Source organism: Danio rerio, chromosome 8 (assembly GCF_052040795.2).
Source record: "Danio rerio strain M-AB ecotype USA chromosome 8, GRCz13ab, whole genome shotgun sequence".
NCBI classification, from domain to species: Eukaryota; Metazoa; Chordata; class Actinopteri; order Cypriniformes; family Danionidae; genus Danio; species Danio rerio.
This window is the reverse complement of record NC_141028.1, coordinates 15,013,192-15,028,690: the sequence shown is the minus strand read 5'-3', so window position 1 is coordinate 15,028,690 and position 15,499 is coordinate 15,013,192. Positions and strand designations below refer to the sequence as shown.

Sequence of the window (15,499 nt, the reverse complement as noted above, 5' to 3'; positions counted from 1 at the left end):
AACATTCTGTAGTGGATTTAGTTATTGTTTAAGGCCACACAGTAGGCATCATTCCTCTTCTCATTAGTGACACACGGTCTAAACAGTCTCTCAGTCATTGTGTGTAATGATTTTGAATCTTCTTGAACATTTTTAATGCTTCCACGCTGTACATATTTACTGCATTTATAAAGCATCTGTGTCCTGAGGTCAGTCTGTCTGATGTGACTTTTCTATAAGTGATTTGATGGAAAGGGATAACAAGTCTGATTGTTCTGATTAGGAATTCGCTGTAGACAAGAAAAAATAAATATATATTGTGAGTGCAAGTTGAAATAAAATAGCAAATAGTAAAAGAATCGATATAGTATTAAAAATGTACTTATGTAAATTATAAAAGTAAAAATAGAAATTTTGTAACTATTCAATAGTATAATTTCTGATTAAAACTACTTAATTACAGTAATCTGAGTATTTGTAATTTATTATTTGACACCACTGTAAACATTTTTATTCATTCTAATGATGCCTGATGATGCAACATGGTTTATTATGATGATTATTAGATTACTGCCTAAATTACCTACACCGTGTACACTTGTGGGGGTCCCCTCAGGGGGTCGTGGGATAATGGGGGGGGGGGGGGGGGGGGTGTCGCTTGGTGATTTCCTAAAATCAAATTCATTTGATTAAACTATTAGAATTACTATATTTTTCCCCATAACCTACAGAAAATAAAAATAGTAGTTAATAGTTCTATAAAAAACAAGCATTTTTTTTCTCCATTAGATTGCAACCCCTGGGGTCATTACATTAGATTAAAGACACAGCAATAGGGTCAGATGCAGCAGAGTGAAGCACCAGGTTAAACTTTTAAACACCTTTACATCACTCATGTAGATTAAAAATAAATACAAGTCACAACCGAACATAGAGGATGATCTCTGAGTGGTGTTTTTCAAAATTAAATAAAGAATAGACTTGGGATTATTCATGTGTGTCCACCATCGATTGCAAGGTTTGTATATTTATAACCTTTTCAGAAGATGTTGGGGGTCGAGAATCACTGGCATTGTTATTTTAGGGGTCGCAAGCTGAAAAGTTTAGGAACCCCTGATCTAAAGCATGGACATTTGTGTAAAAAATACTAATAAATAAATAAATAACCTAACTCTAACTATAGCTTTTGGTGTCAGGAATTTTACTTATTGTCTGTACCAGTAGTGCATACTCAAATAGGAAAAATGTTTTTTAATATGCAGCATCTCTCGCATGCAATAACCTGCAAATAAAATTGCAGATTAAAGAGTTGGTTTCACTACATCCTTTTAAGAAGATTTTAAATGACTTGGAATTTGAAGCATTGGCCTGTAGATTTTCTGGCTAGTTTTAATTGTCATTGTGTGTTTTGATGGATGAATAATGTTATCTGTTATTTTTGTTAAACCTATGTGAACTGTCTACTGCTTAATCTTGGTCAGGACGTTCTTGTAAAAGAGATGTTTAATCTTAATGTGCTTTTTTACTGGTGAAATAAAGGATATAATATTAATATTAATATTAACTGACAAAAAATATAATATTAATTTTCTCAATTTGCCAAACAAAATATTGGTTTTAAGCCTTAACTCCACCGTTAAGAAGTAAGTTGCTGTTTACAGCATTGTAAATGTCAGCCAAGCCATTCAGTTTTATTTTTCAATTGCCCCTGAAGAAAAACTGTCAGTACCTGGCAGACAGCAGTCTGTAAGATGGCATCAAAACCACCTTCTGGAGCATCAAGGTTGCCAGATATACGCTCTTTCTGTAGCTTCTGTCTGAAGGAGGTGATGTTGCTGGTGAGTTTGATGACGTTACGGAAGGAAAATGGAGGGTCGCTATTGGACCACGGCTCAGCTAATCTGTAAAAGAGAAAACATACTACATTATGAGTGTGTGATAAAAAAGTCAAACTGTGTGCTGCTGTAACACTGCATGATTCTTACTTGGCTGGCCTCATGTCTGTCTGAGGCTCGGTGACTTTGTCCACAAACTTGCCAAATCCGATGGTGTAATCGTCAGAGAGATCGCCAACAAGCCGTGCTGCAATGATGTGAAACCAGGCAATGAATGAATATTAAAATAGACACATGGCCTGTGTATTTTGTAAGTGGCTCACACAAATTTACAGTATGCTTCATGAGTGTACGTCATATTATAAAATGTTTTTGGATTTAAAAATGAGAAGACAACATTATTTGGAAAGGAACAGACTCCAATAGGGACTCAGCATATGGATTTAAAAGCTGAATTTCTTGAACGACCATATAACTACAGCAACACTGATGAATCAAGATGAAATTGAACGTGACATGACAGCCAATGTAAAAATAGCTAGAACACATCCTGTTAACACACCCTGCTTCAGCCTGGCAGGATATTTGAGGCATCTATCTATCGAAGGTTATTCAGTCATATCTATAGGATAGACTTGTTATAAAGATCTATAGTATTTACAATGTTTGTCTGTCTTTATCCATCCATCTATCCATCCATCCATCCATCCATCCATCCATCCATCCATCCATCCATCCATCCATCCATCCATCCATCCATCATCAACCCACGGTATCCATCTATCCATCCATCCATCCATCCATCCATCCATCCATCCATCCATCCATCCATCCATCCACCCACCCACCCACCTACATATCTATCTAAATATCTATCTATCTATCTATCTATCTATCTATCTATCTATCTATCTATCTATCTATCTATCTATCTATCTATCTATCTATCTATCTATCTATCTATCTATCTATCTATCTATCTATCTATCTATCTATCTATCTATCTATCTATCTATCCATAGTATCTATCTATCTATCTATCTATCTATCTATCTATCTATCTATCTATCTATCTATCTATCTATCTATCTATCTATCTATCTATCTATCTATCTATCCATCCATCCATCCATCCATCCATCCATCCATCCATCCATCCATCCATCCATCCATCCACAGTATCTATCTATCTATCTATCTATCTATCTATCTATCTATCTATCTATCTATCTATCTATCTATCTATCTATCTATCTATCTATCTATCTATCTATCTATCTATCTATCTATCTATCTATCTATCTATCTATCTATCTATCTATCTATCGACAATGAATTGTTGAATCAACTTTTGACTCACTAAAATGGACAGTTTGAACTGATTCACATCTAAAATTCAAACACTAACACCATGTTTACAATATGTTCAAACATATGATCCCAACGGTGCTCCCAGCAAACCATCAAAAATATATAGCCCAGTCAAAAATACAATGACATATCCAGCCCATATCTAACTATCACTGTTATATCGCTCTCCTCTGCCTCACCCAGCTTTTCTCCCATCCTCTTAAGGTTGTCCAGATCGTCAGACATGGAGTTGGAGAAGTCCATGAGGATGTAGAGATCCAGTGGGCCACGGGTGGGTTCAAACACCTCCATCTCCACCTCTTTCTCCTCCCCGGGCAGAAGCGTCATGCTCATGAGCTGAGGGGACACCTGAGACTGCTTCAGTTGCTCGTTGATTTTCACATTCTGAAAAGCACATAAATAAACATCAGTCCATGATCACTAAAGCGAGTGAATGGCAGGCAGAATCCGATGATGCAGACCTCTTGGATTTGCCTGCTGCTCTCAAAATTTACTATTTTGATACATTTTTGGGCCTCCAGGTTTTCTTTCAGGTCACAACGCTCATGCTCGAAGACCTGATGAGAGAGAAAAATGCAAATAAATACAGTTTATTTGCAGTAAACAGACAGAGATCTACATTACGTTTTATTAATATTAATATTATAAACTATATTTCAAATAGTTTAACTAAACTTTACTGCTCAAAAGATTAGGGTCTGTAATATTTTCTGGTAACACTTTACAATAAAGGTTGTATTAGATAATGTCTGTTAATGTATTTACTAACATGAACAAACAATGAAAAATACATTTATTACAGTATTAATTCATGTTAGTTATTGAAAATACAGTTGTTCATTGTTAGTTAATGTTACCTCACAGTGCTTTAACTAATGTTAAGCATGAATTTGTATTTTCATAATGCATTAGTTAATGTTGAACTATGATGAATAAATGCTGTGTGAGTATTGTTCATTATTCATTTATATTAGTAAATAAATAAACTAATATTAACTGATAAAAACTTGTAAAGTTATTATTATTTGCATAAATAAATTTAGACCTTTTTAGGCAATTATACATTAAACCGGTCAAAAAAATTAGATAATTTTGGCATTAAAATTCGATTTTAAATAAATCAATTAAACTTTTGAATACCAAATCAACATGTTATAATGATTTCTAAATGATCATGTGAGATAGGAGTAATGGCTGCTATTCCAATAAATAAATTTGATTTTAAATTATATAAGAACAGAAACAAACATTTTTAATTGCAAATGTTACATAAAAAATTTTATCACATTTTTGTATAAGATATTATTGAAAACTTTTGAAAGAAGCGTATAGCATTAAGATTAATTAAACAGCATTAAACTGTTCCTTTAAATAACTATTTAATGACATTGTTTACTACATCATTTTTTTTTTACATTTATAGTCATATCACAACAAGTTTAGATTTGTAAATTATTTACAATTCTTTAAATGTTCTCTTGAGCAAGACATCCAATAGACTGTTTATATATCCTTCATTTTTACCTCATCAGGGCAGTATGCACATCCTGCGCCAACCTGAATACATTCTGAGCAGGTTTTGGTCCTGGCAGCAGTGCAGTGATTCACTATGTAACACACACACAAAAAAACATATTCAGTATATAATTAAGATGATAACTTTGTCTTCTCTAAATCAAGTCATAATAAAATGAATATTATATGTGGAGACTTAAAGGTCCCGTGAAATTAAAATAACCCATTTTACTTGCAAGTTTAAGTCTGTTGGTTTTAAGGAAATCTATTCCCCTTATTCTCCGCGTACGAGTGGGCGCAACCATTTGAATCCTTTTGGTTGAGACTTTTTTCTAGAGGCTAGAGAGACATTTTACAGGTTAAAAACAGCTCGTTATGCTGCTTGATGCTGTAAACTGATATTTTCTGATTATATGATTCTACTTTTTATGTATAGCCATGCAAACAAATGTTTTTAGAGCCAGTAGTTTGATCGTTTTCTGCGGTTTATTATTCCTAGTAATTTCTCCCATAGGCAACTGATTTGGAAGTTCTAAAACAATCGCAAAAACGAGCACATTTCCGTATTGAAGAATAAGGTCAATAAGCTAGTGTGCTCCAAAACCGTGACAAAATCCACGTTTAGGAGATATAAAACCATAAATACCCAAAGCTTGCAGTTTTTCCACATCCGCCTATATGGATCAACAAGTATTTTTAAGTCACCTCATCCTTCAGTTTCTCATCAAATATTGACCAATCAGATGCTCTCTAGTATCTGACATAACCCGCCCCCTTCTCATTTACTTTTCATTTGATGTGCTTGAGCTCAACCACTTTCACTGGCAGAGATGTGATAAAATGCTATTGGCTGTAAAAAAAAGGGGAGGAGCCACACAATGTCCCGTCCTCTTTTCATTTTTCAGTTGCGATTACAAAGGGCTTAGTCCCTTTATTAATCCTGGGTCGCCATAGCGGAATAACCACATATCCAGCACGTTTTTACACAGCGGATGCCCTTCCAGCCGCAACCCATCTCTAGGAAACATCCATACATCCTCATTCACATTCATACACTACAGACAATTAAGCCAACCCAATTCACCTGTACCGCATATCTTTGGACTGTAGGGGAAACCGGAGCAACCCGAAGAAACCCACGCGAGCGCAGGGAGAACATGCAAAATCCACACAGAAACACCAACTGACTCAGCCAAGGCTCGAACCAGCGACCTTCTAGCTGAGAGGCGACAGCACTACCTACTGCGCCACGAGATTACATCAAACATGAAATAAAAAAATGCACATTTCAAAGCACATCAGGGGACCTTTAATACAGTATCAGTTTCATCCATTATAATTGTGCCACAATTAAGTTGTCTGTCCCTTTAAATGTTAGAGCTTGTCAAATCAGGATGGATTCTGATTGGCTGTCAATATACTTACTAATCATCAGCTGTGGTCTTTCCTTGCTATTACAGTTATGGTTTGTGGACTATCAACTATTGGCTTTTATTTCAAATTCAGGGTGATTTTGTGCAACAATACAGACCTGAATTCTGATAAGTTATCCATTCATTTATTTTCCTTCAGTTTAGTCCCTATTTATCAGCAGTCACCACAGCAGAATGAACCGCCAACTATTCCGGTATATGTTTTACGCAGCGGATGCCCTTCCAGCAGCAACCCAGTACTGGGAAACACTTATACACTCTTGCATTTACACACACACCCATACACTGCGGCCAATTTAGTTCATCCAATTCACTTATATCACATGTCTTTGGACTATGGGAGCAACCGGATCTGATATGTAATGTTATATACAAATACCATGCAAAAAACAGAAATGTACTGCCACTTTAGCTCTCAAAAATGTTTTTTTATGTCAATATCACAACGTTTCGACTGACATGGTCTTCATCATGTGAACCTGATGAAGACCATGTCGGTCGAAACGTTGTGATATTGACATTAAAAAAATTTTTTGAGAGCTAAGGTGGCAGTGTGCCGATTTACTTCGAATTTTTTTATATACAAATACCATCACAATCATTAATATCTCTGATTATAGTTAGCATAGAGTAATCTGCTGTTTTTTAAACGAAGCTGGCACAGCTTCCAAGTCAAACTGTCTGTAACTATGATTTGAGGTTTAAGGGGCCTGAGAGCTGATGTTCCCACCTTCATCAGCACGACTGTCTGTCGCAGCAAGCAAGAGAAGGAAGATCCCCACAGCCAGACGTATCGCCCATCCTCCCATTTCAATCTGAAACACAAGAGCGAGATCACATAAGTCAAACATGGCCAACAGATGTCACACATATACAGAGACACACGCCATAGCTGAACACAAATGAGTGATTCAAGGCACGCTAGACATGTGCTTTGATAAACACCATAAAATATTCAGCTGAAACCACATCTTTAACAAACACTTTGCTGCGGACATTCACTTTTAATTTGCAAAACATTTTCGTAAAGCCAATTAGACTTTCAGACATTAAATCTAATGTTCAATTCAATCCATCTTTACATCAATAGCGCTTTTACAATGTTGATTTTGTGAGTTCTAGTAAATTGAAAATACTTCAGACCAGTGGTGTAGTCCTTGCTATACGCACTTATACTCAGTATGCATACTTTTTTCCACGAGCTGTTTGGGTATTACCACTTCTGAGGATCAATAATTGCGTATGCCTTCGGTATACTCACTTGTTTTGGTGAATTTTGTGCCTTCGCGTCTCCTTTAACTGTCTACCAAATGTATTTTTTAATTTGCATCTTAATTTGTTGCAATTGGTGCATTTGTTTAATTTGCGCCATTCTTCGCCCCCTGACGACCGCAGCAGCCTTAAAAACATGTCGTGAGAGTTTTTCGAAGATCACAACAAATCAACTGAATGATGTAAAATTAAAAAAACAGCATGGGTGCCCCTTTAGCACTTCTATATTTCCATTCGGCCCCCCTAAAACCTTATTTGCGATTACCTCATAAACTGTACATCACTAAATGACCGCCTCAGTCCCCTAAAAATTTGATATAAAAACGCAGGCAGACTTCCTCTCCTCTGTTTTCAACTCGTTTTTCATTTAGTCAGCAAAAAACAGCTGTGAGCGCAAGGTGTGTTTATCGATAGATTGTTGGAATATCTGCATATTATTATATATATTTAATTAGGCTCATATATATTAAAATACAGCTTAAAATAATCAGCCAATCTCCAGGTCTGCTGAGGTCACTATTAGCCAAGCATAACTGAATTGGAATTAAAATGAATAAATTTGTTTAAATATTTTTAAATAAATAGTTCACCCAAAAATGAAAATTGTCATCATTTACTCAACCTTTACTTGTTCCAAACTGATTTGTCTTTTTTTATTCAGTTGAACACAAAAGAAGATATTTCGAAGAGAGCTGGACACCTGTAACCGACTTCCATAGTTTTATATATATATATATATATATATATATATATATATATATATATATATATATATATATATAGCTAATGAATCGAGGAAACATTGACTTTCGTCGTTTCTTTGCCTACTTTTAAAATTGGATTGGATGGGTAATAGTACACCACCTTTTTTTTTTTTTAGAACTACACGCCTGCTTCAGACGAGTTTTCACAGTTTAAATAGTAGAATAGCACGCACCTCAGCTGTTACACTGGCACGTAAATCACAAAAACAGCAGCTGAAATCTGATCCACCTGCCCGATATCACCTTCTTTCGCTTTTTCACTCGATTCTTTTCTCCCTCAAAACATCAAATGAAAGCTGAGCCCATTTCACCCCCTATAAATCTGAACTCTTGACAGACCAGAGCAGAAACAGACCAATGATTCCTCAGGAATTCCTATCATATCCTCTACAGATGGACAGGGAATCCAGAGAAGAGAAAGACAGTGGAAAGTCTGACTTTAAAATTTGGTCATTGACTGTTAACACGTATATTTTTATTTTCCATAGCAGGTATTTGTTAACATTGGTTAATGCATAAGCTGACATGAAAATAACTGTTCACTAATCTTTGTTAACAGTAACTTAAGACAGCAAACTGTTCATGTCAGTTAACAGTGCATTAACAGGTGTTAAAAATCTACTTTTTGCATTGGATTGCATTAGTGAATGCTGATTTTAAGAGTTAATTAAGTTCTGGTCAATTAAGTTTTGTTCAGCGTTAACTTAAGTTTGAAAAAAGTGTTACTCACAGTGCTAACACAACTGCTGTCATAGTCAATGAATACGTGATATGTGAAGTAAAAGATTTGTGATTACATTTATTTTTGAGTATATATATTATAAAACAATTTATTTCCTTGACAGATGCATTTTTTTTAAAGAGGAGAGGATTTAAATAACCTTGCAACAAGGTTTATTAAGGTTTGTGGTGGTCAGCTTAATGCTATTTAAGGTTTACATTAGAATTGTTAGCATTAGAATTGCTTCTTGATAGAATTTGTTGGAAAAAAAACTTTTTTTGAATGTCTGAGAGTAATTTACTAACAGTTTGTGGCAGTTGTTAGTAGATTACCACCATCTGCTTATTGTAAGATCTGTATGCTTGTTGTTTTTGCTCATTAAAGTCTAATTAACATTGACATACTGTGGTAGAAATGGGTTTATTTTTAAAAATAACGTTTCTTAGTGCTGATGGTTCTGTGAAGACACAAAAAGGCTCTATTGCACACAGTTTTCACTTTTTTAGTTTTCAAACTAAGAAAAAATAGGTTTTTGTGAGAGTTAAATGAAAAGATCTTTGGAGAAAAATAAATGGTTCTTCTATGGCTGTGTTTCTCAACCACGTTCCTGGAGGACCACCAGCTCTGCAAATTTTCCATGTCTCCAAACACACCTGCATCAGCTCATCAAAAGAGACTGAAAGACCTGTAATGGGTGTGGCAGACAATGATGAGCGAGACATCCAAAATATGCAGTGCTGGTCAGCCTTCAGGAACGTGGTTGAGAAAAACTGTTCTATGGCATCAGTGCAAAAACCTACTTCTGAAATAATATATATTTTTAAGTGTTCTATGTCATTAACAAACATTGTATAATTCATAAATAATGAATCCCATGTGTTTGCTTTCGTGAAAGTTTTCAGTATATATTCCACTGGAATGTGTTGAATATATTAGCAGCTGGGGGTGATTTCAGACTTGCAAAAACATCTTTTATGTTCATCAATACTCAAGTAGTAAAAAAGTCACAAATGAAATAAGGATTTTACATACAAGTCATGGATAAGGTCTCATCAAATCCACCCTTTTTAATGTCTATAGGTAAATATTTTGGTTTGATTTGCTCTTTAGTGTTTGGACTTTCAGCAGTGAAATTTAAACCACACTGAATGGAAGGAAACTGAACTTCAACTCTGAAAACAGGACTGACAGTTTTAATTTGCTAGAACGTCTATGTTAAGCTGCTTTGACACAATCTACATTGTAAAAGCCCAATAGCAATAAACATGAATTGAACTGAATGTACAATATGTTGAAATACGTGAATAATCTCCCCCTATTTTTACAAATCTTTAAATTTACCCCAAAAACAGGATGTTCTAAAGCTGTTGTTGGCACTTCCATCAATTTTACATTCACATATTTCTACTCTAAGTTCATATTCTGACCAACATCTCTGGAATTTCACATCAGGCAGAGAGAAAACACAGAAAATCTCATAAAAAACATCACTGCACCTGAGACCTAAACAGACCTTAGCATGCTATGGTGAACCTGATCTGGGCTGTGCTGACCTCTCAAAAGACCAGATAAATCACATCTGGTCATAACAACATGACCCAGAAGTAACAATATGAACATATTAGTAGTTTTTGAGTATTTTCATCATACAAATGAATCATTGAAGCTATAAAACATGAAACGCACATTACGCTGTTTGCATTGCAATCTGTTTGATGCCAATTTTACAATCTTTCTTATTTCTCAACAAAGCAAACACAAGTTATTATAAATGTTAATCAATAATAAAGGCATTGTAATATCATCAACAAATCAAACAGACACAATATATACAGAGTAATGCTGAAAGAATTGTTCACTTGCAATAGCATGATAACTTTCCAATAAATCGTGAAATGACGTTGAATTACAATGAACAGACATTAAGTATACCAATTTCCACTCTAAATGGGATTATTATCAGCCTATTGTTAATATATTGGCTGTTTATTAATAGTTTTAAATCATGATGTTATTCTACCTCCCTAATCTCACCTCAAAAACAAGCAAATACAAGTTATTATAAATGTTTGTAAATAATAAAAGCATTATAATATCATCAACAAATCAAACAGAAGCAACATATATAGAGAGTAATCCTGAATGAAATATCCAGCTGCAGTTGTGTAATAACTTTTCAATCAATCATGAAATGACACTACATTACAATGAAGACTTCAAGTAAAAAAATCCCTTCCTAGCTACTGGCTTTATTATCAGCCTGTTATTAGGACATTGGCTGTTTATTAATACTTATAAAGCATGATCTTATCATCCTACCTCAAAAACTAGCAAATACATGTAATTATATATATTAATCAACAATAAAGAAATTATAATAGCATCAACATATCGAACAAACACAATATTTCTGAAAGAAATGTGCAGTTGCAATAGCATTGTAACTTTACAATCAATCTTGAAATGACATTGAACTACATTGAACAGTAAGACTTTAAGTACCAATTTTCACTTTTAACTGGATTATTTTCAGCCTATTATTAATATATTGGCTGTTTGTTAATACTTATAAAGCATGATCTTATTCTACAACCCCAATCCTACTCAATACCTAAACATACTTTACAATTAATAAGCAGCAAATTAGTATTTGTTTAAGCTAAATGTATAAACTGCACCACTATTTTGCACTGGGTCACACTTTATTTGAAGGTAGAATTCTTGCTGATAACACATTTTATACTGTTTTAATAATACATTTTATACTCTTTCATTGGAAAGCGTGAAATAACTGACAGCCAAACCCCATCTTTCCCTCTCAAACCCTCTTAAGGATTTAATGGGAACACTTTAATATGAAAACAATAACAGAAAGGATGATAACCCACAAAAAACGAAACAGAAGTTAGCAAACAAACTGATTCACAACATTAAAGTTCATTTCAACAGCCACAAACATCAGCAAACATAAGAAGTCAAGCAGGCAAATAAAAAAAGAGGAAGTAGAGACATAAAAAGACTGCTGATCTCACAAACCTCTTAGGTTGTTCTTTCCCAATCCAAGTCCCAGAGTCCAGAGAAACAGCAAAAGTTCTCTAAAAACAAAATCCTTAATTCTCTCCTTGTCCAATTATTAACAGAGGAGGGGAACAGAACTGGTTTTCCACCTGCGTCTTTACAAATCCAAGCCACGGACAAACTTTTATTGCTTGCAAGAGAATAAAAAAGCCCCCTTCCTAGCCCGCTGTGCAAAATGGACTGAATATTCCCCCCACATACGACTCGTGTTTAAGTGTAAATGTGTGTCTGGTCCCTCCTCTCTTGCTCAAGTTGTTCAGGTGGGTTTGCAGTCAACACCCTTCCTTTCTTTTCTTAGCTTCGTGAGGTAACGAGGTCGCTCCACCTTTCCCTCTGTCCTTTGCACATTCGCTCAGCACACATTCCTTCAGCAGCACTCTCACCTGTGTGGACTTGAGAATGACGGACCAAAGCTCCTCCCTGACGGAGAGAGGAAAACAGACTGAGAGAAAGAGGGAACGAGTGAAGAAACCCTGCCCTAAGCTGCCCTTGCACAGGGAGTGGCAGGCAGATATATTGCCTGCAGGGTACAAAGAATCATTGCCGCACTCGTTTCTGCACATGCATGCACAGGTACACACACAAACACGTGCTTTGTCACACTTTAAGACAATGTGGATAGCTTTGAAAGCAACCAAGTCAGTATTAAAATGTGCATGACCAACAATTGGACAGGCTGAGTGAACTGTGCAGCTTGCATAAAGCATTGCCTTTGAAGTCTTTTAAATGTCACGGACACACAAAAATGTGTCCTTAATTCGAGAAAGTGAGACGGCAAGAGAGGAAGCGAGAGATAAAGTGATTCAGATGGGGAAAGAAGGAGAGAGAGTGTAGTGAAAACATGCAGTCCTGTGAAGCAGGAACAAAGCAACATTTTTGAGATTGACCTCCATTTATGAGTTGAGCAGGTCAGTGACCTTATCCAGATCAGCTTAGAGAGGGAGAAAGAGAGAGAGAGAGAGATAGAGAAACAGAATAATATTAACAACAACTGAACAAAATGACAGATAAAAGACACACAATGACACAGACAGACAGATAAAGAACAACAGAAAGAATGGACAGAAGAATGGACACACAGAACAAAAATTATCTTATTATTGTATTGTCTGCCAATTCTGGGCATGATTTACAAAATGACAGACAGACAGACAGAACAACTCACAGGCAAAAAATGATAGGCAGAGATCAAAAACAACAGACAAACAGATGTATGGATGGATGGATGGATGGATGGGTATATGGATAGATGGATAGATGGATAGACAGACAGACAGACGGACAGACGGACGGACGGACGGACGGACGGACGGACAGACAGACAGACAGACAGACAGACAGACAGACAGACAGACAGACAGACGGATGGATGGATGGATGGATGGGTATATGAATAGACAGACAGACAGACAGACAGACAGACAGACAGACAGACAGACAGACAGACAGATAGACAGATAGATAGATAGATAGATAGATAGATAGATAGATAGATAGATAGATAGATAGATAGATAGATAGATAGATAGATAGATAGATATACAGACAGACAGACAGACAGACAGATAGATAGATGATAGATAGATAGATAGATAGATAGATAGATAGATAGACAGACAGACAGACAGACAGACAGACAGACAGACAGACAGAGTGAAAATGATAGGCAGAGAGATCAAGAACAACAGACAGACAAAAGGATGGATAGATAGATAGATAGATAGATAGATAGATAGATAGATAGATAGATAGATAGATAGATAGATAGATAGATAGATAGATAGATAGATAGATAGATATAGATAGATAGATAGATAGATAGATAGATAGAATGACGGATGGATAGACGGACGGAGGGACGGATGGATGGATGGATAGGTGGATCGACAAAGATACTTTGGATGGATGGATGGATGGATGGATGGATGGATGGATGGATGGATGGATGGATGGATGGATAGACAGACAGACAGATGGACGGACAGACGGATGGATAGGTGGATAGACAAAGATACTGTGGATGGATAGATAGATGGATGGATGGATGGATGGATGGATGGATGGATGGATGGATGGATGGAAGGACGGACGGACAGACAGGTGGATGGATAGATAGGTGGAAAGACAGATAGAAACTGTAGATTGATGGATGGACAAACGGACAGACAGACAGGTGGATGGGTGAATAGACAGATACTGCAGACAGACAGACAGACCAATGAAACTACATTTGTACATATGCATACATTAAGCAGGTTTTTACTCCAAGTCATTGTAAATAATGCTTTCAAAAATTCATAGGGCAAAAACACTCAGTACAAGCACACAAAATCCCCATGGCAACGAAAAATCATGGGAACCGCATTCCCGCAGGGCAGATGCATAAACTAAACACACAATGAGTCAGAAACAAGGTGTGTCCTTCCCAAGTAACAATCAGGCTGCCTGGCACTCAGTGAAACTTTAGAAAGGGATGTGTGTGGTTCAGCTGTCCCTCAGGGACGACCTGTGGAAAACCTTAGCCACTGTTCTTGCCATTCCTGACTGCCGAACATCAGAAAAAGTTCCAAGTGCATTTCCTCACATGCTTAAATGTTTCCGTTGGATCTTTTTTTATATCAATGTACATACAAAATGTTTATTTTGGCTTTAAGAGAACATCCAACTCACAATTAGATGAGATTAGATGAGATAGGCATGAAGACAAATGAATAAGTTGAAAAGGACAATAAAGATCAAACTGTACATTAAATGAGCAAATTCACCAAGTTGTTAAACTATATTTTTGCTCTTGGAACAACGATTATATCTTATTACTGTAAGGTCTGCCAATTCTGGGCATGCTTTCCAAAACAAATACTGTTTTCCTTCTTAGCAGTCCAAAAAAATCCCTGTCAGGATTTCCCTTCTCCACCAAAAGTAGTATGGAGAAAAAAATCTGGTAACCAGTTGCCAGTTACGGTTTAGTACTTGTGTGACTCCAATTATAATATGGAACTTGCTGGAGGCACCTCCCATGAAGTGTACAAAACAAGGCATGGATGAAGGTAAAAAATGCTGCACGCACACACTTTTATGGGAGATATTTTTAAATAGACTGAAAAATTTATGGGCTGTCACGGTGGCGCAGTGGGTAGCACAATCGCCTCACAGCAAGAGGGTTGCTGGTTCGAGCCACAGCTGGTTTAGTTGGCATTTCTGTTTGGAGTTTGCATGTTCTCCTGGTGTGTTTGCACGGGTTTCCTCTGGGTGCTCTGGTTTTCTCTAGTCCAAAGACATACATACAGGTGAATAGAATAAGCTAAATTGTCTGTAGTGTATATGTGGGTGTGAATGCAAGAGAGTATGGGTGTGTCCACTGTGTAAAACATTTGCTGGATAAGTTGGTGGTTCATTCCGCTGTGGCAACCCTGGATTAATAAAGGGACTAAGCCAAAAAGAACACGAATGAATGAATAAAATATTTATTGTATGAATGCTTCATACAATTACTTCAGCCTTTCAGCCGCAATCCAGCAATAAAAGAAATCC

The 15,499-nt window shown here is 36.2% G+C and overlaps 1 protein-coding gene and 1 long non-coding RNA gene across 8 annotated transcripts in view; one reads left to right on the top strand and one right to left on the bottom strand.

Moving 5' to 3' along the window:
• The window catches only part of itgb4 (integrin, beta 4), a 63,198-nt gene that overhangs the window by 41,547 nt on the left and 6,152 nt on the right, over positions 1–15,499 (bottom strand). For 3 of the 7 annotated variants that reach the window (XM_087262841.1, XM_087262843.1, XM_087262844.1), the window contains exons 1-7: positions 11,927–12,150; positions 6,864–6,948; positions 4,710–4,792; positions 3,647–3,742; positions 3,365–3,569; positions 1,965–2,061; positions 1,709–1,880 (exon numbers count right to left, since the gene is read on the bottom strand). In XM_087262841.1, coding sequence (XP_087118967.1) covers positions 1,709–1,880; positions 1,965–2,061; positions 3,365–3,569; positions 3,647–3,742; positions 4,710–4,792; positions 6,864–6,942 — 732 coding nt within the window. In that variant the 5' untranslated portion in view covers positions 6,943–6,948; positions 11,927–12,150. 7 annotated transcript variants of the gene reach the window in all.
• LOC147842596 (uncharacterized) lies at positions 5,620–11,997 on the top strand. Its single transcript, XR_015497725.1, has 3 exons — positions 5,620–7,278; positions 8,305–10,472; positions 10,527–11,997. It is a non-coding gene; the product is annotated as an uncharacterized LOC147842596 (long non-coding RNA).